We start from the raw sequence: 27,090 nt of genomic DNA on the forward strand, positions 1-27,090 counted from the left end.
TTACAGACGCAGCCTGGCTCAAGGCAGGTCACTCAGGGAAGAAGCGGCGGCGGCAGCAGGAATTCACCCTCAGGACCCTACAGTGCCACTGCTACTTTTTACTGCCCTATCAGCTGATCGGTGCCCCGGCAGCACTGTTTTGCATGTACCTGACGCCGTTAGGTCTTGTGCGTTTCTCCCGCCGATAGACTTTTCTCCGAGGGTGGGGACGTTCACTGCCGCCGGGCGCAGCGATGAGTGTGTGCGCGCTGGGCTCCTTGTGTGCCCCTATCGCCGTTTAGTCCTGTTGGCTTGCCACAGGGGGCACCTTCACCGCCGCCCTCCGCAGCAATGCGTGTAACCTCTGAGCTCTGTTATTTGACCCAACAGCCGTTCAGCACTGCGGGCTGCTCCCGCCGATAGCGGGGGGGGGGGGGGGGTGATCTTCGCCGCCGTCCGCTGCTCTCGGTCCGCAATGTCCTTCGGAGTGCAGCGTTGCAGCACGACAGCGCCTCGGAGACCGGAGCAAGGGCAGGTGAAAGGGCCAAACTCTGGCGTGGGGGCAGGGGGTGGGAGGTGGGAGGTACAAGACGAGTCGGGCCTGCATTGAAACACAGGGTCTACTAGCAAGATAAACTAGTAAGCCAACTAGTAATGTAATGTAATGTAAAGGGCATTTCTACCGCGCAACTTTCACTCCAAGGAGTATCTTGGCGCTCAAACAACTCAGATGGAGGAGTTGGGGGGAAAAAAGAGAGGGTGTCCCTAAGTTTTACACACACATTACAGTAAAATAGCTTTAATTAGGGGTAAATCCTACATATTGTTAGAGTGAACTCAGTTTGGGGGTAATGTTTACTTTACTTGTACTCCCTGCCCGCCACCTCCGCTGAAGGCGCGTGGCGGCCTGGAGCCTGCGGTGGGCGGCCCCGCCATGAGCCTGGGTCCCAAGGAGCTGTCCAGCCTTCTAGGACTGCTCTCTGAGGAGGCGTGCACCAGCACCTTCGAGGCACTGTCTGCTCCCTTCCATCATGTCTTCTTGAAATCCGAGCACTTCCGAGCCGGGTCTGTCCTGGTGATGCTGCTACAGCAGCCAGATCGGCTGCCCAGCCCGGCGCAGTGCCTTATCGCACTCTACCTACTCTGGGAGATGTACCGGACAGAGCCCCTCGCAGCCAACCCCTTTGCCGCTATATTCGCACACTTATTGAACCCACCGCCCCCAGGCTCCGAGGAACTAAAGCGGCCGCTCTCAGGTAAGGAAAGAGGTAGCGCAACATTATGAGGGTGTCCCTGGTGTGCAGCGTTGAGGCGAGAGTATTGATTATGGCGATCAGGCCGAAGAGTAGGGCCTGGGGAGTTCGCACTGGGGCTTAGGCCTTGCTGCTCTCAAACTAGTTTGGCTTGGGCACACATATCTGGTGATAACCGACCGCTCCACCCACCCTCCCTTAGTATATCTGTACTTTTGTATCATGCATGGAAGAAGATCAAAGTGGGCGTAGTATAGCTTTACTGTTGTTCGTGCTGACTTCTTGACGTGTACCCACCTCCGATCTAAAAACGGCGTGGAAAGTACAGGTTTATCCCCTCAGACTTGCCTATTTGTAAGCTGCGAACACTCGAAGTAGAGTCTCTTCGTGCCTACTTAATAGCCTTGTCAGGTGGGCGATAATCTGCAGACGTTGCCAAACTTCAAGCACAAACAAAATTTATTGTGTGGGGAGATGGTTTATTCGTTGACAGTAAATTGTTTTTCGAATGAGGGTATTCAGACACGTTTAGTTGGCTGCCTCGATGTTAAATTGTGTCTGTCGGAGAAGATGTTAAGTTATATGAACACAATGCGAGGACATGACGTCAGTCTGTGCATCACTTCAGGAACCTGACGACAGGCTGTGACATCACTGCAGACAATGGCAATATTTCTAGAATTTGCATCAGACTGATATTACTTCGATTATCACTTCAGGAATCCACTTCTGGGCTGTGACATAACTGTAGGTACTGTGCCTTAAACTCGTATATCTTTACACAACCTTGACACCAGACTGTGACATCTCTGCTGTGTGTGTGTGGGTGTGGCTCTGTGGGTGTGGCTCTGTGGGTGTGGCTCTGTGGGTGTGGCTCTGTGGGTGTGGCTCTGTGGGTGTGGCTCTGTGGGTGTGGCTCTGTGTGTGGCTCTGTGGTTCTGTGTGTGGCTGTGTGTGTGTGTGTGTGTGTGTGTGTGTGGCTCTGTGTGTGGGTGTGGCTCTGTGTGTGGCTGTGTGTGTGTGTGGCTCTGTGGGTGTGTTTGTGGCTCTGTGTGTGTGTTTGTGGCTCTGTGTGTGTGTTTGTGGCTCTGTGTGTGTGTTTGTGGCTCTGTGTGTGTGGCTCTGTGTGTGTGTGTGTGTGGCTCTGTGTGTGTGTGTGTGTGTGTGTGGCTCTGTGTGTGTGTGGCTGTGTGTGTGTGTGTGTGGCTCTGTGTGTGTGTGTGTGGCTCTGTGTGTGTGTGTGTGTGGCTCTGTGTGTGTGTGGCTCTGTGTGTGTGTGGCTGTGTGTGTGTGTGTGTGGCTCTGTGTGTGTGTGGCTCTGTGTGTGTGTGGCTGTGTGTGTGTGTGTGTGGCTCTCTGTGTGTGTGTGGCTCTCTGTGTGTGGCTCTGTGTGTGTATTTGGCTCTGTGTGTGTGTGTGTATGTGGCTCTGTGTGTGTATTTGGCTCTGTGTGTGTGTGTGTATGTGGCTCTGTGTGTGTGTGTGTATGTGGCTCTGTGTGTGTGTGGCTCTGTGTGTGTGTGCGTGTGCAAATGCAATCGGTCTCGCATTTGCGAGAGATTAAGCTATTGGCATTGTAAATGATAATGCCATTTATTTATCTGTTTTCAAAACCAACCCATAAATAAAAAGTTTGTCATTTACAATGCCAATAGCTCTAACGTTTGCAAAAGCGAGACCGTTGCATTGTAAATGCTTGTTATTGTTTATTTCCCTGTTATTACAGGGATTGCCTGCAGCAATCATAAATGCATGCAGGCCCTCATGCCTTCGCAAAAAACACCCACCCAGTCGGTCTTTACTAATTCAAAACTGCCCCGATTTGCAGCTGATTCACTAATGGGCCCACTTTCATTTTTGTGCCCGGGCCTATTTTCTGACCCTGCTGTCATTACATAATTTGTCAGCAGGTGCCACAGCGAGGAACGGAATCTTTTTTGAGCCTTTTGTGTGTGACTCAACCTCCCTTTAAACCCGATGAAAGTGTGTTCATGTTTACGCCTACGCCGGGGCTGGCGAAGTTCGTGTTTTTTCGCAGTCCCTGGGGGCTCCCTATAGGCACTTTAAGCTCTCAGCGGCTTTTGCCTTTAATTGACTTGTAGGATCAGTGATTTGAACCCATTTCAATTGCCTTTCTTTAGTCAAAGGGGATGTCCTTTAAAATGCCTCTGAACCTTGGTGCTCTTGAACTTGTAGCGCCAGATGTGATGGACAACATCTGTCAAAGCACAAAGCCGCACAGAGGCAGAAGCAATGGCAGCAAAGCTGGGAGGTTAAAACAAGTGTTGAATGCAGACTTTTGCCTCAGTCACTATTTATTATGGTGCCAAGATGGCTTCTGTGCAGATCACCTATCCATTAGTATTGTCAAGGACATTGCGCAGTTGGAGAAGGTGTCTCCAATATTTCCTGTTATAGGAGCTTCTTATGTTCAATGAAAGCCACCCTGAGCTACTAATATTATTAGTGATGTGATAGTGAACACAACAGACAAGAGCACATTAGTGGCCACCCAATGCAAGACTGTCAGCAGTGACCACCTTGGGCCATCAGGCAGGGTTGACAGCAGCAACGTAAAAAAAAAAAATCTTTATCGATGTGAAATGCCTCTCTTCGGGTAATACATAACATCTGTTGCTGCAGACCCCATGTCACCAAGGTAACATTATTTGTAATAAGTCTCTGCAAAGCTGCATAATTTGTCATTCAAATAGCAGCTTTAAATTTATTTAGCAAATCCAACCATCATCCCCCAAACACAGCTTATGAGTTCTTAAAATACACACATTTTCGTCTCAAATCCGCGTTTTTCAATTTTGGTATAGATATATTAATTCAGCCAAACAAAAACTTATTAATTTACCAAACATACTAATTTAGCAGGCTGGGCTGCACATAAGAGAACTTCTTCTCGGTAGCTGGAGAGCTACCAGTAGAGTAGCTCACAAGCTTGGCTAGTCATTGGAGAAGCCAGAGTTTAAGTAAGTGATCTTCAGCCCTACAGTGGATGAAACTGCATGGGCTAGTGCTGGATGTTCTTGCCCCACCTAATGCTATGGTGTCTTGTGTTAGGCAGCTCGGCATACCATTTTCTGCTAATTCTAAAAGCTGTAAGCAACAGGTGTTACTACTATCTAGTGGTGTTGTACTCAATTTACTGACCTCAGAAGTTTGGAAGAATGAGATAGTCTTTCGATAAGTCACCTGTAGGTCACAGCAATTTTAATGAGTGTTTAACACGTAGGGCCACCTTGTCGGCTTAATGTGTGACCGAAGGTTTGTGGCATTTGATGTATTGTCTAGCCTATTCTTATTTATTAATTTTTTTGGTAAATACTTCATCACCAGTTAACTCTTAGCAGTTTTTTTTAGCCTTGTATAAGTCAGGTCAAAGTGTTACCTGTCAAACAAAAAAATACAAATATGTGTATATATATATATATATATATATATATATATATATATATATATATATATATATATATATATATATATATATATATGTGTTACCTGTCAAACAAAAAAATACAAATATGTGTATATATATATATATATATATATATATATATATATATATATATATATATATATATATATATATATATATATATATATATATATATATATATATATATATATATATATATATATATATATATATATTTATTACCGCCACTCCACTTCGCAAGCAAGGACGCAGGCGCTCTCTTCTCCCGAAGAGACACATGGAGCACAGACCCAGGTTAGTAGAAAAATCGTTGGTTTATTAGCTGCTACTCAGTCGGCCATTACGCGTTTCGGTACTGACGTACCTTGATCACATGACACAGTAAATGGTCACCTGGTTTCTTATATACCAACATTCGCATTTTTTTCTTTTTTGTTAGTGATGCAATTTAAAGTGACAGTGCTCTAGTTGTAATAACAAATCTGTACATTCGCTATAGAAGCATCTTTGGCTCCACATTGCATATTAGCATACATTTCATATCGGTATAAATACCTTAAGACACATTTACATAGTAATATGTACATATTCAATTCATCTTTCTGTGCAAATTTCGCGATAAAGTGCATTGTTTCACGGTATAAATACCCTAGAGCAGATTTAAAAGAGTATAATAAATATATAAATAAATAAATATATATACATTTGAATATAAAAGACTCATTTCTCTTCTAGCTCTGTGCAAATTCGCATGTGCAAGATAATATCCATATAGATTTTCACTTTTACATATGTTTAGTATCTATGAAATTGTTTTGTTGGGGCCACTTGTGTGTTTCTGGACAGATTTTAATGTGGTTTAAAAGGTCCTATTCAGAAGCCTCTGATAAGGACAGTAATTAAAAGAAAAGAAAAAAAGGAAACGTGTTATCGTGTAAACCCAGATGACAGAAAAAGAGAAAAGAAAACACCCTAAAAGAAGTGTAGCAACATACAATTTATGATTTTTTATCAATGAGATGTTTTTATTAAAAATCAATTGCTATTAAAAACCTTTTTATGCAGTTTTTATTGTTTTCTGTTGCGGCTATGTCTTTTGTGATACACTAAACTCATTTATATTTGCCAGGGGAATTATTTGTGGGTATATGTTTGTTGTTATGTTATTTTCACTATGTTCCATTTACACTTTTTCTATACTTCCCTCCTCTTGACTGTTATTATAGGCATGTATGCAAATCTTCAGTTATATTAAGCCCATACGGTTGTTTAGAATCTAGCTTCAATATGTAGCTAGTTTCCAATCTTCGTAGTTTTTCATCCCGATCCCCTCCTCTCTTACTTGGGGGTATTGTGTCAATGAGGTAGTATTTCAGTGATTTGACATCTCCCTGATGTTTTTCATTGAAATGACGGGCAACTGGGTAACTCGGGTCTTTGTTTTTAATTGCACGTATATGTTGCAATATTCTTTTATGTCCCTGCAATTTCGTGCTTCCCACATATCTTAAATTGCAGGGACACTCGAGGATGTAGACCACATATTCCGTTTTGCACGTTAGCATATGTTTGATCTGTTGTTCACCTTTTCCAAATGCTAGTGCAAAACTCTTTTTGTTCACCCCATTCAAGCAAGCTTTACACGTCTGACATTTGTAGAAACCTCGTCTCTGGTTAAACCAGTTCTTCTTGGCGACTTCTATTGGATTGTTGACTACTAATCTATCTCTCATGTTTGGTGCTCTTCTATGAGTGACTGTTGGTTTGCTTGGTAAGTGAGGACCTAATACCGGGTCATTCTTAACCAATGGCCAATTTTTTCGAATAATTCGACCAATTTCTTTGTTTTGTTTGTTATAGCTTACAATCATTCTGAAGTCGTCATCTTGTGGTTTCTTTGTGTTGGACACATGTGTATTTGTTTTTGCTAAAGCTGTTTCTAAGAGGGCACCTCTGTCTACCTCGTTACTTTTTGTTATTGCCTTTTCAATGCAATTTATAGAGTACCCTCGTTCTAAGAATCTGTTCTTGCTTGATTCTTGTGCTTTGGAGAGTTCTTCTGGTGTGCTACATATGCGTTTAATTCGTAGCATTTCACCGTATGGTATGCTGTCTATAAGGTGTTTAGGGTGATGGCTGGTTGCATGCAGTATGGAATTTACAGCTGTTGGCTTTCTGTGTATTTTTGTTTCCAGATTACCATTTTCAATAAACACCTCTACATCTAAGAATGTTACATTTGTAGGGCTGATATCTGCAGTAAAGTTCAAGTTAATATCATTTTGGTTAAGCTTATCAATGAATATTTCTGCCTCTGATTTGGTACCTTGCCATATAACAAACAGATCATCGATATATCTCCACCAACATTTTACATGATCGTTCAGTGTGTTGTTGAAATTTCGATGGAGAATCAGTTCCTCCCACCACCCCATATGGAGGCAGGCGTAGCTAGGGGAGAAACTAGCTCCCATAGCTACGCCTCTTATTTGTTGGTACAGGTTGTGTTGGAAGAGAAAGATGTTATTAAATAAACAGAATTCCATCATGTCCAATAACATTTTGCTATGTTCTGCGTAAGCAATGTCTCTTTGATTTAAATAGAATTCCGTGGCCCGCAGGCCATCTCTATGGCTGATGCTCGTATATAACGAGGTGATGTCCATCGTTATCAACAGGAAGTCAGATTGCCACTCTATATCTTTTATTTTAGCCAAGAAGTCCCCTGTGTCCCTCAGATATGAGGGTAAATGTTGGACATGTTCTTGTAGAAAGTGGTCAATATATTGCGACATATGTTCTGTTAGGCTGTTTATTGCAGAAATGATCGGCCTGCCAGGCGGGTTTGACTTGTTCTTGTGAAGCTTTGGAATGAAATATAGCACCGGTGTTGTTGGGGTGATATTTTTTAGAAATAAAAATTCCTCCTTATTTATCAAACCTTTGCTTTTCCACGCAAGTAACTTGGCATATAGTTTTTCATTTGTCAATTTCAAAATAGTTGGGTCACATCTGCGGTAACAGTCCTGATCCATAAGTTGCTTTTGGGCTTCTAGTAGGTAGTCTGTTTTCTTCCAGATAACTAGATTGCCTCCTTTATCTGCATTCCTTATTACCACTTGTCTGTTTTTAGATAGTTTACTCATCAATTGTTTGTATCTTTTTTCCATATTTCTTTTCTTCCTGTTTTTTGGTTTGTTTATAGCCATATTAAGATCTTTCAGTTCCTTCGTGATCTGTTCATGGTAGATATCTATCCCATCTCTTGGCATTATTGGGACAAACTTAGATCGAGGTTTAAAATTAGTAGTACAAGTTGTATTTATTTCTGTTAGGTTTTCTGACTCAATGAGAGATTCACCGTTTTGTGTTTGTGTAGTTTCCATTTCCGCCAATTCCTCAATGAACTGCCTTTCTTGGGTATTAAACATTTGGTCTTCTTCAGTTTGTTCATTTGAAAAAGGTGTTTCAGGTGTTATTATTTCTTTACCGCTTTTTATCAGATGGTGTTTACGCAGTTTTAGTTTCCTGATCCCTTTGTAAATATCCATTCGCGTTTTCGCGTAGTCGAAGGTACTTTCCGGGGCAAAGGACAACCCCAAGGACAGAAGTTGTAGTTCAGCAGAATTCAACGTTATGTCCGATAGATTCGTGACTGTAATTGCTGTTGGCGCCATCATTGTATTGGGGGACCCTATTTTCGGTTCCACCTGCGCGTTTGATATCTCCTTGTCGGTTCTCCTTTTCCTTGCTCGTCTCCTTTCTCTTCGTTTGCGGCTTTGGCTTTTGTTTTTCCCGGCGGTTTTGATGTTTGGCGCTTTGGCCGAAGGATTTGTTTCTGTTCCTCGACTAAAAAATCAAGCTCTTCCACCATTGTTATATTTGTTGGTACTCGTCCAGATCTTATCTCTTCAGAGTCACTTTCAATTGCTGAGCTTAAACTAGAGGTTGATGATCCTCCCTGCATATTTTGTCGGGAGACTTGCTTTGCACCTCTTATGCCACTGAATTTTGAGATTTTCATGTTTTCATATTTTTTTGCGAAAGTGAAAATTCTGCCACACTCGTAATCATTTTTGTCTCGGTGATACTTGTACGTTTTGCGCTCTCTTATTTTTTCTTCCTCTTTTTGAAGCCTATTGGTCATTTCTTGTCTTAGTTTATTTGCTTCCTCTGTTTGTCCCATGTTATTTATTTCTTCATTTAGCTCATCTATTTTTTCTTGTAATTTTGCGCGGTCCAATTCCGCGTATTTTACCAAAATTGTCATTAGCTTTCTCGATGACTCCAGATTGGCTTCCGCCCATTCTTTCAGCATGTTTGGGTCAGGGGTTTCGTAACTCGGAGCCAGGAGGATTCGCAGTCCCCTCGGCACTCGTTTTACATCCAAGTAATTTTGTAATGACCTCCCCTCCCACCATTTGCTTTGCTCCTGTTTGCACATTTTCTCCAGTGCCCGAAATTTCTCCTTTAGTGTATCACTTTTTGCGTTTGATGTCCCAGGTGCATTCTGGGATTTGGTGTTTGTTTGCAGCGTTACAGTTTCATCAAACATTGCTGCCGCTTTAGCCTCTCGAGCTCGATCTCGATCTCTCAACGTGTCTGTCGACATTGTAGCAGCTCTAATAATCTACCAATGGTTGCCGCTTAGTCACTACCGCCTCTGAGTGTCCGTTGTATCCCAAACACTGCGGTCGCGTGACTCTGCTTACTATCACTCTCCACCCAACTTGTCGATGCCGTGCTTTTTCGGCTCTTACCTTCAGCTTTTCGCCGGTACGTCTCGCGCCCTCCGACCCGGGACTTCCCGCTACTCCGCTTACTCCGTAAGAAACTTCTGCAGCACGTATAGCACCGTTGGGGGGCCTCTCTGAAGATTCACAATCCTCCTAGATAACTTGTGGGTTTGTTTGTCCGTTGCCGGACGCCTCCTTTACACTCCGGAAGAAGCCCAGTTTTCAGGCGAGGGGTCTGTGTGATACCGGTAGAGAAGGAACACCGGTCATCAATATTACCGCCACTCCACTTCGCAAGCAAGGACGCAGGCGCTCTCTTCTCCCGAAGAGACACATGGAGCACAGACCCAGGTTAGTAGAAAAATCGTTGGTTTATTAGCTGCTACTCAGTCGGCCATTACGCGTTTCGGTACTGACGTACCTTGATCACATGACACAGTAAATGGTCACCTGGTTTCTTATATACCAACATTCGCATTTTTTTCTTTTTTGTTAGTGATGCAATTTAAAGTGACAGTGCTCTAGTTGTAATAACAAATCTGTACATTCGCTATAGAAGCATCTTTGGCTCCACATTGCATATTAGCATACATTTCATATCGGTATAAATACCTTAAGACACATTTACATAGTAATATGTACATATTCAATTCATCTTTCTGTGCAAATTTCGCGATAAAGTGCATTGTTTCACGGTATAAATACCCTAGAGCAGATTTAAAAGAGTATAATAAATATATAAATAAATAAATATATATACATTTGAATATAAAAGACTCATTTCTCTTCTAGCTCTGTGCAAATTCGCATGTGCAAGATAATATCCATATAGATTTTCACTTTTACATATGTTTAGTATCTATGAAATTGTTTTGTTGGGGCCACTTGTGTGTTTCTGGACAGATTTTAATGTGGTTTAAAAGGTCCTATTCAGAAGCCTCTGATAAGGACAGTAATTAAAAGAAAAGAAAAAAAGGAAACGTGTTATCGTGTAAACCCAGATGACAGAAAAAGAGAAAAGAAAACACCCTAAAAGAAGTGTAGCAACATACAATTTATGATAAATTATATCAATGAGATGTTTTTATTAAAAATCAATTGCTATTAAAAACCTTTTTATGCAGTTTTTATTGTTTTCTGTTGCGGCTATGTCTTTTGTGATACACTAAACTCATTTATATTTGCCAGGGGAATTATTTGTGGGTATATGTTTGTTGTTATGTTATTTTCACTATGTTCCACTATATATATGCACCAAACAATCGAAGTCGATGCACTTCCACAGTGTATGAGGCGAACAGAGACCACACAAATCCTCCAGATATAGGCACTGTTATTTATTTAAGAGCTTAAAAATCTTACGCGTTTCGGACAGGAAAGTCCTTGCTCACAGATATATATACCTGTTGTTCGAAACGCGTAGATGGAGGAGATGGCTTGTGAATAAAGCAATTTGAAAATCAAACCCCAGGAGAGTGCTGCGTGATACTTTTAAATGGATGGTGAATATATATATATACGTGTGTGTATATATATATGTGTATATATATATATATATATATATATAATATGTAACAAAAAACGCCTATATATATATATATATATATATATATATACATGAAATGCATTAAAACACTAATAATGCAAAAATGTAAAAAATGTAGATAACAATGCATAATGAATGCTAAACTGCATGTCCCATAATGCACCAGGATAAGCATTAAAAGCTATATAATTGTAAGTGAAGTAGGACAACTGCTAACACTGCCGTGAAAAGGAACCATCTGGTTCGAAACGCGTAGGCTTCTAACAGTGTCTGAAATAAACCTTTAATCTAATTCTGAAGTGCGGAGTGCTGGTTTTCTGTTCGTGTAAAATAATTCACGGGATCCGGTCCTGGTCCCGAACCCAGCACCAACTTGTAGCTGTTCCCTCTGCGACAGGATCATTCGTGAAAATATATATATACATATATATATATATATATATATATATATATATGTATAATCTTTGAGAAAATTATCTTACAATTTAACATCAAATCAGCCATGCACTAAATAGACCAAGATGAGATTCTAATTGAACAATTCCAAAAGACCTCCCCTAAGACTGCTACAAATGTGGTGAACGTGGTACGTACTTTGTAACAAAATCAACATCAAAGATTAATTTAGTTTGCAATTGTCACTAGGAAATATACTGCTTTCCTACACTAAGACAACTACCATCGTGGTCCTTATTTTCCAAACAGATGTATTCATAAAGAAGTATCTGAGCTATTGCTAATGAATAATTGACTTTCCCTTTATACTGCAAATATACTCTGCTTTAATTGTGTTATCAATTACATGGTATGTTTACGCATGTATGGTCTACGGTGCTAGCCAGTAGAATAAAGCATGCCCCAACTAAATCAGTTTCTACAGATACCCTTCTAAGTTTCTGTGATGGTCCTACCAAATGTGTATCATTTTTGTCATGCTTCCCCAAATCTGTATGTGTCTCTATGTGCCGGATTTGTATATTGGACTGATTTCCTTTATGGATGTTTTCGGATTTTCAGATTTTGGAATGTTGTTTTCCTAAATTAAAGATTAAACATGCATGCTTACGTTTGTACTTTGTAAACAAGTAACCGTAAAAAAAAAGGAAAATATGATTTAGGCAGGGCGATAGCACACTTTTTAAGAAACTGTGTACTTTTGCTTTGCCATAACAGGACGACATGGTCTAGGATCATTTAACTAACAAACATAGCTTGGTGTCTTAAGGTGCTGGATTATATGCTGGTGCATCTCTTCTTCCCTAGTAAAGCTAGTTAGAGATTGCTTAAATTGGTTCAGGTATTAAACGACATTAAAGCAACTCAAGTGATTCAATTGACTTTCCTTCAAACAGTATTATCACAGAGTTTCTCTTCACAATGCATGTGGACACAGACTATCAATTAGGAACCTGAGCTGGTCTATGCGTCTAAGCCACCATGTTCAAAACTCCTCCGTACAAGAGGCATCTACGGCCCACTCTAAAATGTAAGACTTTCTATCTTCATGCCACTTCCATTTGGTAGGTTAATTATGAACACCCCTTCCTGCTCCCTAACGTTGTTCTATGAGGCGGCTGAACGGGGTGGCTCCTATCAGTAGAGCTTTTTGGTGCCTTGCATGGTGAACTGGTCTGAATAATAAGTAGCTTAGTTTCAAGTACTAATTAGCATACTTATAACACCAGCAGAAAAAACATTCACATGGCCTTTGGCCAAACAATGCAATCACAGAAAATCATATAACCTGAATTAGAACATTGGAATGTTGGGAGCTCCATTGAAAACAATGGAGTGCTCTGGGCTTATAATGGCTGGTATAAGCCTGGCGCTCCAACATTCCAATGTTTCTTTGTTCACAGCTCTGGCTGTGAACAAAGGGTTCAGGGAGCCTGAGGGGATTCCAATCCCCTCACGCTCCCAAAAGGCTTTGTTTTTTTTTGTTAGAACATTCTGTCCTCTAGTGGCAGAATGTTCTAATAGCCTTATAGCCCTTCGTAGATGGGCTATACCGCTATTAAAGTCCCTCTCCCTTGTTAAAGGCCCTCGCCTTCGGCTCGGGGCCTTTAACGCTGGAGAGGGCCTTTAATAGCGGGTATAGCCCCTTACGGCGGGCTATAAGGCTATAATGAGATGGAAAGCACAGGAAATTACTGTATGTCTTCTGACAAAGTTGACATCCGTGAGACAGTAGATGACATGTTTTCTCAATTTAAGCAAAGACATCTCTTCTTCCTTTGACTCATGAAGGTCAGGCAGTCTAAATCAATGTTACATTGAGGCGATGATGAGAAAGATGAGGCAATTGTATTTGTTCCTCATTGGGAAGTGGATCAGTTACTCTTTTTGGTCGATTGGTATGCTACCGAGCTTCTGGTAACTTGAAAGCAGTACAACAGGCTGAAATCTGGAGAAAATTGAAGTCCTCAAAATTGCTTTGAATTGTATAGAAAAGGAAACCGTGCTAATATTTTAAAGTTTGGGATTGTCTTTTTGGATGTTCTAACAAAAATGCTACAGTTAACCCAGTGGAAATATTTAAAATTAAAATATCACCAATCTCCAACGCTTCTTTTAGTTTAGGCCTCTTTACAGGTTTAAACAGCTTCACTGAGAAGAATTCATTGTTAATTACACTGTGCTCCCTAAAGGATGGCTTGACCTCACATGGCCATCATTCACACCATGAACTGTGATTCCAGGAAGACCTTTGCTTTGCTATCCAACCTTCCATAAATAAAATAAATGAAATGTTTTTACCATCCATGCTTCCTTCCCAATCTTTGGAGACCGATATGGACTATAAAGATATTCATGCAGCTGTTCTGTGTGTGAATGCTTTACCTTGTGAACATGGGTTGCATTTCACTTTGCACATTTCACTGTCAATCCCTTTTTATCACTCTCAGACCCTTCCCAACAGTTTTGGTAGGTCATTGTATAGTAAATTATCCCTACTGCAGTCTGTAGGCCATGTGGCACATATCTTCAAATTATGGATTTCTTCTCACTTTTAGAAGATCCGTCAGCATTCCTTTTGATCAGCTCCTAAAGCAACAACACATAGCAACGACACCAGTTTAGATATTTGTCATCAACTTAAAATGCATTTAGGTTATCATGTCAATGGCTTGTACTTTCTATATTTGATACGGTTATCTCCTATCCGAACAAGGACAGACTTGATCCCTTTTTACAGGAGTCCGTCTTCTTTCCTAAAAAATGAACTCCACACTTTAGACTTTTCAACTTTGATCTTGACAATTCTCAAGGTGTCGGGATTGAACCTGTGAAATGATTTATGGAACCGCATTAGCTATTAGCAAATTTCACTTTACATAGTAATCTGTACGGTAACACTGGCTCTCCATACGGTTGTTTGTGGTTTTTGTGATTTTGTTTGTTTATGGTTGATATATGCAGTGCCTTGCTATGTGTAAGGCACAACTAGGTGCTAACTTGTTCATGGGGCCATCTGGGTTAGTTTTTAAAATGTACAACTAGGTTAGTTACGCTCTCCAGGGCAAATGTTGGTCATCTCCAACAGCCCCTGACTAAATTTTTGGGAGTTAATAAGCAAAAAGTGTTGTCACCCAGAAATGTGGTTTGATAATCATTGCTTAAATTTGCCTCCTTCTTCGATAGGATGACGCACGGCAGCTGTTCGCACTGGCAAGCACTGCAGAGGAACAGGGAATCATGCCCGACGACCTCTCCAACGTGATCAGGCGACTGTGGGCAGACAGCGGAGTCCAGGTCTGCTTCAACCGCTCCAGAGAGTACCAGCTCAATGACTCTGCTGCATAGTGAGTAGCCTCTTTAGCTCTTCTTTCCAGTACCTTATCTCCACTTTATGGACAAGATCAGACTTGTGGACTTACTTATGCACCAAAGGCGCAGCCAAAGACATACATGTGTTCTGTTCTTACCTGTAAGCATACTCACTGTACTGATTCCCTGTAAGACATTGGTGTTATCTTCAGCCGGTAGCAGGCAGGGACACATGAATTATTAGGTAAAGGAAGACCAGGTTATGTGGTAAAGGTGAGAACATTGTGCAGCAAATTCTGTGATAGTACCTATTTTTACATTTCAATACTCCCTGCTACAAAAGGGATCCTACTGTTATAGAAAATAGGTCCTTCGTAAGGTAACCTGTGTATTCACCAGATTCTGTTGATTTGTTATTCTCCAACAGTGATTGAAATTATCCTAATAGAAGCACAGAACACTATTTTACTAACTTATTTCTCTCCCTTTAAGAGTCAAATAGTTTGTGTAAAATACAAACGTTGCTGCATTTAACAGAAATGAAGCCTGCATAAGCATGCTTCTTCTAATAAATGGTTTATCTCCTTTATTTTGTGTATTCCAGTTATGTTTTAAACCTCGTCTTCTACTTTGAGCTTACGCTGTATTCATGCCATAAGGCTTCTGAATGCAATTTTTTCAGAAAGAACCATTCCAGCAGGGCCGTGTTTACTATAATATATTTATAATGTTAGTGTCTCACTAGGTGGTACTCTAAGATTTATGGCATAATATCTTGAAAAGAGATGCAAAATTCCTTGGCATTCTTCCAAACTGTGGATGCTCCGATGAAATGTCTTCAGTTTTCAGAATATCTGTGATGAAAACATGAATTTGGATGAAATGTAAAAATACATTCTCATGACAAATAATCCTGATTTAATGACATTTAAATGTTAGTTTTTATTTCCAAGTGCTGTCAAAAGCCTTCCCCTTCATTGATTAGTGATATTACCACCACATGGGCAGAATTCTGCTCTTTAATGCCTGAAACCAGCAGTCAAGAGCTAAAAAGTGACCGGTTCATTTGTGGAACATGTATGTCAACCTCATGGAGGTCTTTTTCGGGTGTTTTAGTATCTTTTGATCTATTGGAGCTAGATTTATTATTTTATTGGAATGTGCAAAGTATTCAGCAGATGGTGGGTTATATGGCTACTGTGGCAAATCCAAATTAAGTTGACATGCCACAGAGACCCCATTTCAGGGCGTAGACCCATTTACGAACTCTCGAGGCAGGGAATAGGGTGAGGCTAAGTACACTACGACATTATTACCCTTGCGGCAATTATAGTGAGTTCTGATCAGATTTGTCGTTTACAGTACAAATCATTAGCCAGATAATAGAAATAATACAACATATCCACAGTAAACCATGTACATAGTTTACCAAGACGAATGCATGCTACCAAGGGAGTCCATGTGGTAAGTGACTTTTCACACGGGTGTCGGGGAGAAGGGTGTCCCCAACCTTGATAATTGTTAGGAATGACCACTATCTCGCTTACTGTTACTGAAACAAATGCTTACGGAAAGCCCAAAGGGTTTCCCTCAGGATACTCTGAAGTTCCAGCTAGCAGGCAAGCCAAGTGAGTACTGAATAACTATGACATCAGTAGGTCAGTTAAATCCAGGTTATAATAAATTATGGGGGCTTCCAATCGGGTAGATTCAGCAGCAATAGGGCAGGCCATCGGATATTTAGCGGAGGCGTTAAGGCTTGTTTGTAGTCAGGATGCTGTTGGCAGCACTCCGTTCAGTGTTCTAGAAGCAGCAACATGGTCCATGAACCATGAGGTCCTCAAGTTGTAACTGAGGCAGTTGGGCAAGTCCCATTGACAGTCAATCCGTTGGGCAGCCCTCTCTCCCTAAAATACCATACACTGGTCACTACCTCTGATGACTAGGAGTATCTTCCATGAGACTGTTCTGAAACTGCATTCCTCCCTTGCACAGCCATGAAAGCAAAGAACTACAGAGGATGAAATGGGGGATGGAGCGGTCCTTTGTGGACAACATCTGTCTGTTATCGTGCAATCGGCATTCTATCAAAAGTGAATGCTGACGAACGGCTATAGATGGTCCTAACAACCGGTGCCCTGGAAGTGGTCACAAAGCATTTTGTACCCATTAATTGTTGCAATACCCAGTTATTGCATAAACTAAGAATTTGAGAACATCACAAATAAGCAAAAAAAATAAACATATAAGGGGTTGCCCCATACCAATTCTCTGGACGTCATTTACACAGGAAAGCCAGTTGACAGCTCGCGTAGGTGCAACCTCAACTTCAAAAAACAACCAATATGTGGCCACCAGTCTGGGTTTGTGCAGAGAGGAACAAGGAGGGCCTAACCCCTTGAGACTTCACAGCAGGGAGACCAACTGAGGATCTCTCATCTCAGGGGGTACACCATAGGGCTGACCTGAAGGCACGCCTATTTGCAGTTTGAGATATCCACTGTATCCTGGGACCACAAACTTAGCTAAAAGATTGGATGCTTCAGGGGCAAAGGAAACCTGGCACAATGACACACCTTCATGGACCTGCCGGGGACTTTCATCTTTGCACACAGTAGCATATTTAACAACATAGGTGTGATCTAAGTGATTTAGGATTTGTTCACGTCCTAGATAAAGGTATAGTTTATATGGTTGTATAGCATTATATATCTGAAACTTAATACTTCAAGCATAAGCTCTCGGTCTCTCTTTCACATGGCAGACATTCTCTACATTATTAATCTGATGCTATAATATTTTATATCCTGGTTCTTCTCCAAATTATCCTGCTTTAAAATGCACCCACCGGGGTCCAGCCAGCCCTCATTTGGCGTTGCCCCTCCTACTATAATTAAAGCACAAGCAGATGGTGGACGAAATGCTGAACAAATCAAACATTCACCTCCAGTCACAGTTCTGGGATAAATCCATCGTTTTTTTGCCCACCATTAGTTTGGACCCAGCCATATGCAAATCACTCTTGCCCGTGCTCCCCAGTCCAGCCCGAACTGCCAGGCCAGGTCCTCCTTGGACCAGAATCAAGCATCCTGGGACCTTTTTTGGGCTATCACCCCTCATCAGCCAGGCTAGCTTGAGCCCGGTGGTGTAGCGAGCATGGGACCCTTCTGGGCATAACCCTTCCACTTAGGACGAATGTTTTTGCATTTGCCTCTTAAGCTTATTGGCCTCACATTAACAGTTAGTTCTCAGAACAGTGCAATTGCTTCGAAGTGTCGGGACACTGTTGCTGGTACCCTGCCCATGCAATTTGAACCAGGCCTGTACAGCAGCAAGGGGAGAGGGAAGAGGTGGAGAAAGAACAGGAGAAGGTACAGAACGATCTATGGTGTGTGAAAGGAGGTGGGGAAGATAAGAAGGGAGAGCAGGAAGTGAATGGCGAGGGGAAGGAGTGGAGGGCAAAAGCGGAGACGATTAAGGGAAAGCACGCCGGATGAAATGAAATGGAGTGGAGAGTGGAGCGCAGAGTGGGAGAGCAGAGGGCTGAGGTATGGTTGAGGTAGACAAAGGGAATTCAAGAGGACAAGTGATGGCACAGCTCTGCCAATGCACCTCAACCTGGTTCTGCAACGTAGCATACCCTGCTAATCTTGTTATGCAAATAACATGCAGCTCTGCCAAAGGGCCTCAAAACCATACTTTCGGCGCACCCAGTTCCTCCTATTCTCAAACGTACGCCCATAATGGCCTGTGGCACCACCTGCTACTCCAGGCTGGGGCCCACTAGCAGCTCTTCTAGTGTACTTCAGTCCTTACCTGAAGCACACTAGGCTGCTTTTGCACTCAGGTGCTCATACAGCTCTGCCGATGTACCTCACTCAGTGCTGTACATCAGTATCGACCCCTGCATCAGCATTGTGACACACAGCGCTAATGGTGCACCTCAACTTTGCCCTACAACAAACTCTGGCAATCCTACAGTGTGGCACACACGACTATGGCAGTGCACTTCAGCACACCCTGGAGGTCCTCCACTGAGACTAACAAACATGTCAGCCAAAGCTCCTCGAAACTGTACTTGCTGTGCCCCTGTTCTCCAGCATAATCAACTGGGATAGTGCACCCCAAACATGACCGGCAGCACAAACGGCACTGTGACCCACACTGCTCATCTAGTGCACCTTAACTCCGTACTGTAGCGAACCCTGGAAATCCAGCACTTAAGCACCCATGAAATGAAAAAATTGAAAATAAGATGTTCGAGGCATGTGGGCTGCTGAATTCATATCTTAGCATAGATCGCCGCCTAGTGTTGGGTCCGGATGTTTGCACCTTGTTGTCCTGGAAGAGTCTTCGAAGTATCACGAGATAGGTGACTCCTCCCCTGGACTACAGTGCGCAAAGATTTATAGAGCGCAACTAATACCCTGGGGTGTCTAGGCGCTAATCCCCCAGAAGCTGCAGCACATAAAGCTATCTAGCATCAGGTGGATGATTTATTGGTTGAAGTGTTAGTCCGGCCAGTGCACCTTAGTCCTGTTCTTCAGCAGACCCGTCTAATCCTGCACTGCTGCTCCTGCTCTGCAGCATGCACAGCTCCTTCAATGAACCTCCATTCTGAAATGCACCATAACCTTTGGTCAAGCCTGGAACCCACCCACAGCTTTGAAAGTGCACCTTGGCCCTGTCCTGCAGCACTAATTGATACTAAAGACTGTGATCCTCGCACCCAGCTCTGATGGTGCACCTCAATCTATCTCAACCTGGAGGAGCCCCTGCTGCCTGTCCACTGAGAATCTCACACAGCTCTCCCAGTGCACCTCAGTCCTGCTCTACAAGCTCCCTGCGATTACTGCACTGAGCCTCGCAGCTCTCCCAGTGCACATCATTCCTGCCCTTGAGCTCCCTGGTATTCTTACACAGGGACTCACCCCCAGCTCTGTCTGTGCACCTTAATCCTTTCCTGCAGCCCCCGTGCGAATCCTACATGTAGGCTCACCCGGAGCTATGCCGGTGCCCTCTATCCTGCCCTAGAGCAGAACACAAACTCATGCCCAGCTCTGCAATGCACCTCACTCGTGACTTGCGTTGCACTCATTCTATCCAGTATTAAAAAACCTTCTGATGCTCATAGCTCTCCCAATAGAAGTCCTGATATTGCATGACTGAGCCACAGCTCTGCCTCAGACCTAGGGTTCACCATGCCACCCATTCAGACAATTTAACAGCTCTTATGACCCTCAATTCTACACTTTCCAGCAGCTCCTGCCATTTCATTAGGGACTGCACAGAGTTGTTTCATAGTTCTTTTTTTAAAGTTTGAGTTTATTTAGAATACTTAACAGCAGTTGATAGTGATAAAAGAAATAATAACGAAATACAACATTCTACAATTTGAAATATATTGTATAGTGTAGAATAGAACTACCTAAAGGCATGAAGATATGAATGAAACTTACATCGTACGTTGTGAAGCAATTATAATGAATAATACCATTAAGGGATGTATAAGGTGGATGGGAAAGACCGAAGTAGTAAAATGTAGACATATAAAGATTAAAACATTATACAAATACAAAGGTAAATCTGTGGGTAAAGACAGAGAGGTATTGTACATACTGGTATAAGGTGGTTTTTGTGCTTCAGCAGGAATACAAATGCCTTTACTTGCACATAAACTAGACTGGGACAAAAAATAAGTAACTAGGAGCCATAAAAGATCTCTTTTCATAGCTAAAGAAATGGGAGAAACATAATTAGTATCTGGTCTATGGTTAAAACCTACAGCATACCACCAGGATTGGAAAATAACATTGTGAGCATGTTTCCAATTAGATGTTACTAGGTGAAAGGCATCAGCCAGTCACAAGTCTACCAACCAGTGCTCCTAGGTTCTAATCTGCAGGCCTGCTCCTACTCCAGAAGTGACATCCGCGTTAAACCCTGACACGCGTCTCAACTCTGACTTGTAGCACCCTCGGCCATCCGATGCTATTCCTGCACTGAAACAGCAAACGCTGCTCTGGTGGCTGCATTTTTCTTTTTGTCCTTCCACAGAGATGCTAAAACCATGGCTATAGTCCGAATTTTGTTTGGCTCTGGCCAGGTTGCCATGAGGCTCACAACCTCACAAAATGTTAGTAACCAGCAATACCCACCCACTCAGCCCCTGAAAGAAAGCTGTTTAGAAATAGCTACTTGGAATATGGCAATCTGATCCCTCACCAGACTGTACCTAGCGGGCTGGCTTTAGGGCAGTGCAACCGGTGCAGCCACAGTGGGCGCTGACGTCCGGGGGAAGGGGGGGAGGTTGCTGTGTTTAGCAATATCTTATGATTGGAGAGATGAGGGGCCCTTTTGCCCGGCGGTAGTGAGAGAATCCTAGGAGGCGGTCATAGGGTGTGGAGGGCGCCAAAAGCGATTGTCGCCCCGGATGCCACCAGTGCTTGAGCCAGCCCTGGTACCTAGCATGTGGGAACTGTTTCTAACCCTGTCCCTTTGCAAATACTGTTCCTTCCCTAAATCTCACCGGATATTTTAATGCTGCACTCCGCATCACTCCTATCTGGAACAATGAGTCTGAAAAAGTGTAGCTTAGAACAAATTGATTTTAATATGATCTCATATTTTAAAGCTTGTAAACCCTTGTCCCTGTTTAATACTAAGGATCACTTTGGCTTTTGTTTTGTGGTACATAAAGCACTCCGCTGTCCCTTGGGGCACTTGGAATACTGAAAATTGAAGTGATATTGAACTAATTTACCCTTATGAGGCAAGCAAATGTGCTAAGTTCAGCTCAACCTTTTAAATGTGATTCAAAGAAATATGTATTTGCATCTGAAACTGGCAGCAGTAAGTGAGCCGAGTGACAGCTGGGGGGTGGTGAGTGCCCTGTGAAAGAAGGGGTGCTGCAAGTCTTGAAGTAGCACTAAAACTAAGAAGCTCTGAGAGAAAGGAGGAAAGAATGGGGTTTATTTTTAATTTTGCCGCTACTTTCTTAGAGAGAAAGTAGGGAGAGAGAAAAAAGGGGCAAGGTGAGAAATTAGTTACTGGGTGCACTGTTCCGCAATCACTTCCCATATATAGGCGAATCCTCTGTGTCCAACTCACAATGGAAAGATTTCTCTCTTCCCCTGAAGATACAAATCCACTGGTATTAACTCCAAGGTTAAGATGGGCAGAATTACCCTGCAAAATTGTGTCCCATTTCTAATCGACCAGTCACGAGTTGGCTTGTGTGTTTCAAGCAGCCTATCGGTATGTCCCTTGCACGGTCCTGCACCCTGACAGCATGAGCTTTGTTAAAGTGCCTGTGAGTGGTCAGCATTTATTTACATGGTAGACTGGGAGGGACAAGTTACATTACCAGAGGTGTACTGCTCAATATAGGTTAAGAAACATGTTCATCTTCACTGAAACTAATTAGGAGGAATGTGATCACACCCTAAAACTGCTGGCTCTAAATGTCTTTAATGTAGCAGACCAAATAAAAAAATTGCCTGGTAGGGTTAATGTACATAGGAACAATGGTCCCAGAAAACGATGATACAATATAAAAATCACAACATAAATACAAATTCAAAACTGAGTCACAAGGTATTTGTTGCTCGCAGTGTTTAATTCACACTGAGCATTGGTGAGTTAGTGACAATGTTTACATATCATTACAAACAGTGATGTCCCTAGGTAGGTATAATAGGGAAGGGCAGGGTGGGGTGATTGTGATTCACGTGAGGGTAGGATAGTGACTGCAAAAGTGTAGTGTGCATCAAAACAGTATTTCACTCGGAAAACACGTGGCTAATTTCTTCGAGCCTATTAGCCACAGTTTATACCAAAGCAAATTTATGTAGCCATGGTTTCATACATTGACACAGTACAAAATCTCTGTTGTTCAAACTGGCTTGATTGTAAAATGTCGACGTTTCGACCCCAATAGATCAGTAGGCTGTTACATTCCTTACGGCGGGGTCTTCATCAGGACTGAGGTATGAGGGTAGAGGAGGGGAGGGGATCATAAGTCGCCTCCGATGGGAGGCGTGAGCCGAACAACCACAAGGAGTTACCCCAACAGAGCAGCGGCTTGTAGGAAACCTGAAGGTTCTGGCCCGCAATTTTTTCGAAGATTACTCTAAATGTCATTGACAGCCGACTAACCCGGTATTACACAGAGACAACCACCCCTATAGTGCTGCTTTTCCGCTCTCACGAACAAGGAGCCACACGTGCCCCTACATATCGTCAGCCTCCCATCTGAGGCGACTTATCATCCCCTCCCACCTTAGTCCTGATGAAGACCCCGCCGTATTGTATCATCGTTTTCTGGGACCATTGTTCCTATGTACATTAACCCTACCAATCTGTTTTTTTATTCCTATGTACTGCCCTTTACCCAGGTCCCAGAGACTTTTTTGGGGTTTACCCTTCTTAGGTAACTGGTAGGGTTAATGGCCAGTCCCCACCATGGAACTACATAGACTAGAATGCACAGTGCTCCTGGCTATAACGCCAGGACTGGCTGTAAGTGTTAGTCTCAAAAGACATAGCCACGTATCAGCTATGCGATTGCATTATTGCAACACTAGAATGCACAGTGCTCCTGGCTATAACGCCAGGACTGGCTTTAAGTGTTAGTCTCAAAAGACATAGCCACATATCAGCTATGCGATTGCATTATTGCAACACACACCCATCCCAACACACATCAAAGTGTACTGCAACATTTTTTATATTTTTTTAACGTAAGGTAATCAAACTGCGTTCGTTCCCCGCCCCTCCCCGTCTGATCCTTTTCTTCATGTTCTCATTACTGTGTGACATGCCCTGTAAATAAATACTCTTGGCTACGGTCCTGCTTCTAATATATGCTAATTGCCACTGGAGGGGAGAGTTTGGCTGGGAAATTCTTTAATTAGCAAGTCCCTTCTCCCTGCAGCCCAATGGAGCTGCAGATATGTTTTTAGAAATTTAGACAAGGTGCTTGCTAACTCAGGACTGTTTGCGAATAAAATGCAAGGTGGTTGACTTATTTACTGGTCTTCTTCTCTGTCTAAAGTGAAACTGGCATGGGGTTTAGTTGGAAGAAGTGGTGGTGGTTGTTGGTGTTTGCTTGTAGTGTTTTTACTGTGTATGTCCGAAACAATGTCCACTGCTGTATTCGTCGATCAGCTTGCATTGAGGCATCATCGCCTACACTCATGGTCAATATTACTGCAATGCTGGCCCTTAAGGTCAAACTCCTAAGGAATTGTGTTGGTCGCCAATGTCATAACGCCCTTTACGTGGGGCATTGTGGAAAGACCGCATTGCTCATATACGTGACACTGAAGCCTTTTGCAGTATGGAAGTTGATATGTGCTTGCAAAGCTTTCTTTCATTAACGCCTGAACATGTTGTATTTTTTTTTATTTTTATTATTACAATCAGCTACCCCATGTAAGGTTTACTGGTACTCGTTTTTGAAGTCATTGTGGTTTCCAACATCTTAGAACATGTTCTGACAGTTAATGTGTGAGACCTCTCGAGAGCGAGTGTTGTGCCCTCTCCTTTGTAGAAACCTCTGGAAAAATAAGGGTTAACCACTCTTTTTGATCTTTTAGGGACCTTATATTTCCACATACACTGGTTTATAGGTTTTAAAGCTTAGCTAGGATGCTGACGGTTGAGGGAAACAATTCAATACCTCGAGGTTTGCTGCAGTTTCCCTGAGATGGGATGTCCAAATTTGGTCCACAAGTGCCCGATCCATGCCAGATTTTCATGATAGCCACTATACTATATAACTTAACTGAATGGAAATGTATCCGATATTGGTATCCTGATAATCATGTTGGCTGGCCCACGTGGAGTAAATCCTGCCCTAGAGTGTAATTCATCTGCAGCAGATGGAGCTGCTGCATTTTTCATACATTAGGTCCTCGTTTCCACAGGAGAGGTGGTCCACAAAAGTGCCCTGTGTCTCCGCCCCAGCACAGTACCCCTAACTTGTCCCTTGGTGATACTTGCAATAATTCTAATCGTTCAGGGTAGCATTACAACCCATCGTTCTTTTTCCCAGTCATATGCAAATCACGCTTGACCCTGCTCCAATGGCATCAGTCCGTCCCGAACTTCCAGCCAGGTCTTCCCTTAATTGAAATGCAAGCACAGACTTACTGTGTACTCTGAAAGCTGCCTGTATTTTCTCCTCAACTCAAATTTTCTACTTTTAACCATTGGCTCTTACTACACTTCCTCATTCACCTGCCTCTTGGTTTCATTCTCTGTCTCCTTCCAACCTGTCTGCAGGGTTGGTCTTGGACATTATGGTGCATGCCTCTGGCACCAAGAGCACAACGGATGGCTTTGCCCCTACCAAGAGCAAATGTAGACCAACTTCCAGGAAATGGGGCATATGTTCTTTCGGCTGAGGCGTTCATCTTTGGACTCACTTTTTTTTTTTTTTTATAGCGCAAACTTGACTCAAAGCTATCCGAGAGCTTTACATAAGCACCAGTTGAGTTGCAGACGGACACACTCATTTTGTTAGGTGCAGGGAGATTAAGTAATTTGCCCAGAATCACAGGATGTTGAGCGTCCCTGCCGAGACTCGAACGCCATTACCCAGCTTCGAGGTCAACCGCTCTAGCCTCTTGGCCACATTCTCTCCACTTTGCCAGTGTGTTCATTCACCTGCCTCCCCTCCTACCTTACTGCTGCGTTAAGCACATCCAGTCTGTCCCTCCTGTACTCAGTATTTCCCTCCGTTCATCACATGCAGCCTTGTGTCTCTCTTCGTTTGCACACTGTCCGTCCATTCATCACAGGCTCTTCTGGTCCTCTCCTGTGCGCAGTAGTCCTTTCTAAAACAGTGACTGTCACTCCCCTTTCCCACCTAGATTTTCTTTTGATTAGTCCCGCCTCACTGCTGCTGCATTCCTCATCAGAGAAAAAAATGCATGGCGACCCCTTGAGGGTTGGAGCTGTAAGAATACTTAAAGCATAGCATCCTTTACCCAGTGCACAGTCTTGACACAATGGATGAGTTTTACCTGCAATCCTTTCATGTTTCACTGAAGGAAAGGTAATGGAAAGAATTGTATAATTGATGCAATATTGGTATGTATGATCACCCATCTAAAATGCCAAAACAACATTTTGGTGGGATGAGGCCACGAGTTCTGTTTGGTGGTTTTTAGGTCTCACACCTGGCGATTACAGCGCGAAAGCACTGTCTCGCCTGCGAGACCTATAGTCACCGGCTCTGCTTCCCAGGAGACAGGAGATGGGCACGCGCAGCATTCTGGAATCTGATCAGGTCGCGCGCTTGAACACGCGCTTGCTGTGCCCATCTCCTGTCTCCCTTGCAAGCCTCATGCACACACACGAGCACACACACAAACACACACACACCCCCCTCCCCCCCCCACCCCCACCCCCAGTACAACTTAGCCCCACTCACCGCATCGGCGCCACTCCTGACTTCTGCAGCCCCGCGTCACCACTGGGAAGTCCCGCCCGACGTCAAGCGTGACGCTCCCGAACTTCCGGTTTCGGGATGTGCACGCTCACGGCTTGTTATTTTTAATAGAGCACGCAGTCGGAAAGGAAAGTTGTCTGGGCACGTTTTTTTCTGCTTTTGAACTTTCGCTTTAACCAGAAGCACTCGTAGAGGGGGAGGGCCGTAGACTTGGTTAAATGGCACTGGCGCATTTTACACATTTGCTTCTTCCTGCGTCGCGTCAGGGGCTCGCGGCAGCCGCGTCTAATAACACTGATTATCGTTTCATAACTGCATCGACCCTGCAATGCGATCAGCAGCATGCGGGAAATGGCCGTGGAGCGCCCCCATTGTGGGAGCCGGGGACATTCCGCTGCCCAGATTACCGCGCACTCTTTATCCACTCGCCAGTCACAGCGCACGTTACCTTGTTCCCCATTGCCTATGGTGCCTGCCCCAAGAGGGGGAGGCGGCGGCACAGAACAGCAAAGAACTGCCACTGTCTGTGATAAGGTGCTGTGTGCGGATACAGCAATTAAGTGTGAGTTGGCGCCTTTCCTTCCACGCGTGTCCGCAGGGCCTCCACCCACGATACCAATAGGGTTTTCCATATGAGTAGTTTGAGGCAAAAACAGAGCTGCACTAACTATGACATGCAGCTGAACTAGTTGAGGGCTTCCGGAACCGCCTTCTCGACCTCATCATCTTCCCCAGGCCTCCTATCGCACGCAGGAGTAAAGCCGAACCCTTACTTCATCGTTAATGGGTCTTGTAGTTTACCCACCTTCAGAAATCAGTAGGGAGCAAGTCTCGCAACTACAGTCCCCGGCATATACCGGAGCAGCATGTGTCTCACCAAAATAAACCAGTGCTCATGGTAG

General features: G+C 43.3%; 1 protein-coding gene across 1 annotated transcript in view; it reads left to right on the top strand.

Moving 5' to 3' along the window:
- Positions 1–27,090, top strand: part of GNAI2 (G protein subunit alpha i2) — a 465,915-nt gene that overhangs the window by 326,284 nt on the left and 112,541 nt on the right. Inside the window, exon 4 of the mRNA XM_078661258.1 lies at positions 14,605–14,765. Within this exon, the coding sequence (XP_078517384.1) occupies positions 14,605–14,765 (161 nt within the window). The remainder of the gene's footprint in view (positions 1–14,604; positions 14,766–27,090) is intronic.

The sequence above is a fragment of the Lissotriton helveticus genome, chromosome 9, assembly GCF_964261635.1.
Source record: "Lissotriton helveticus chromosome 9, aLisHel1.1, whole genome shotgun sequence".
Lineage (NCBI taxonomy): Eukaryota > Metazoa > Chordata > Amphibia > Caudata > Salamandridae > Lissotriton > Lissotriton helveticus.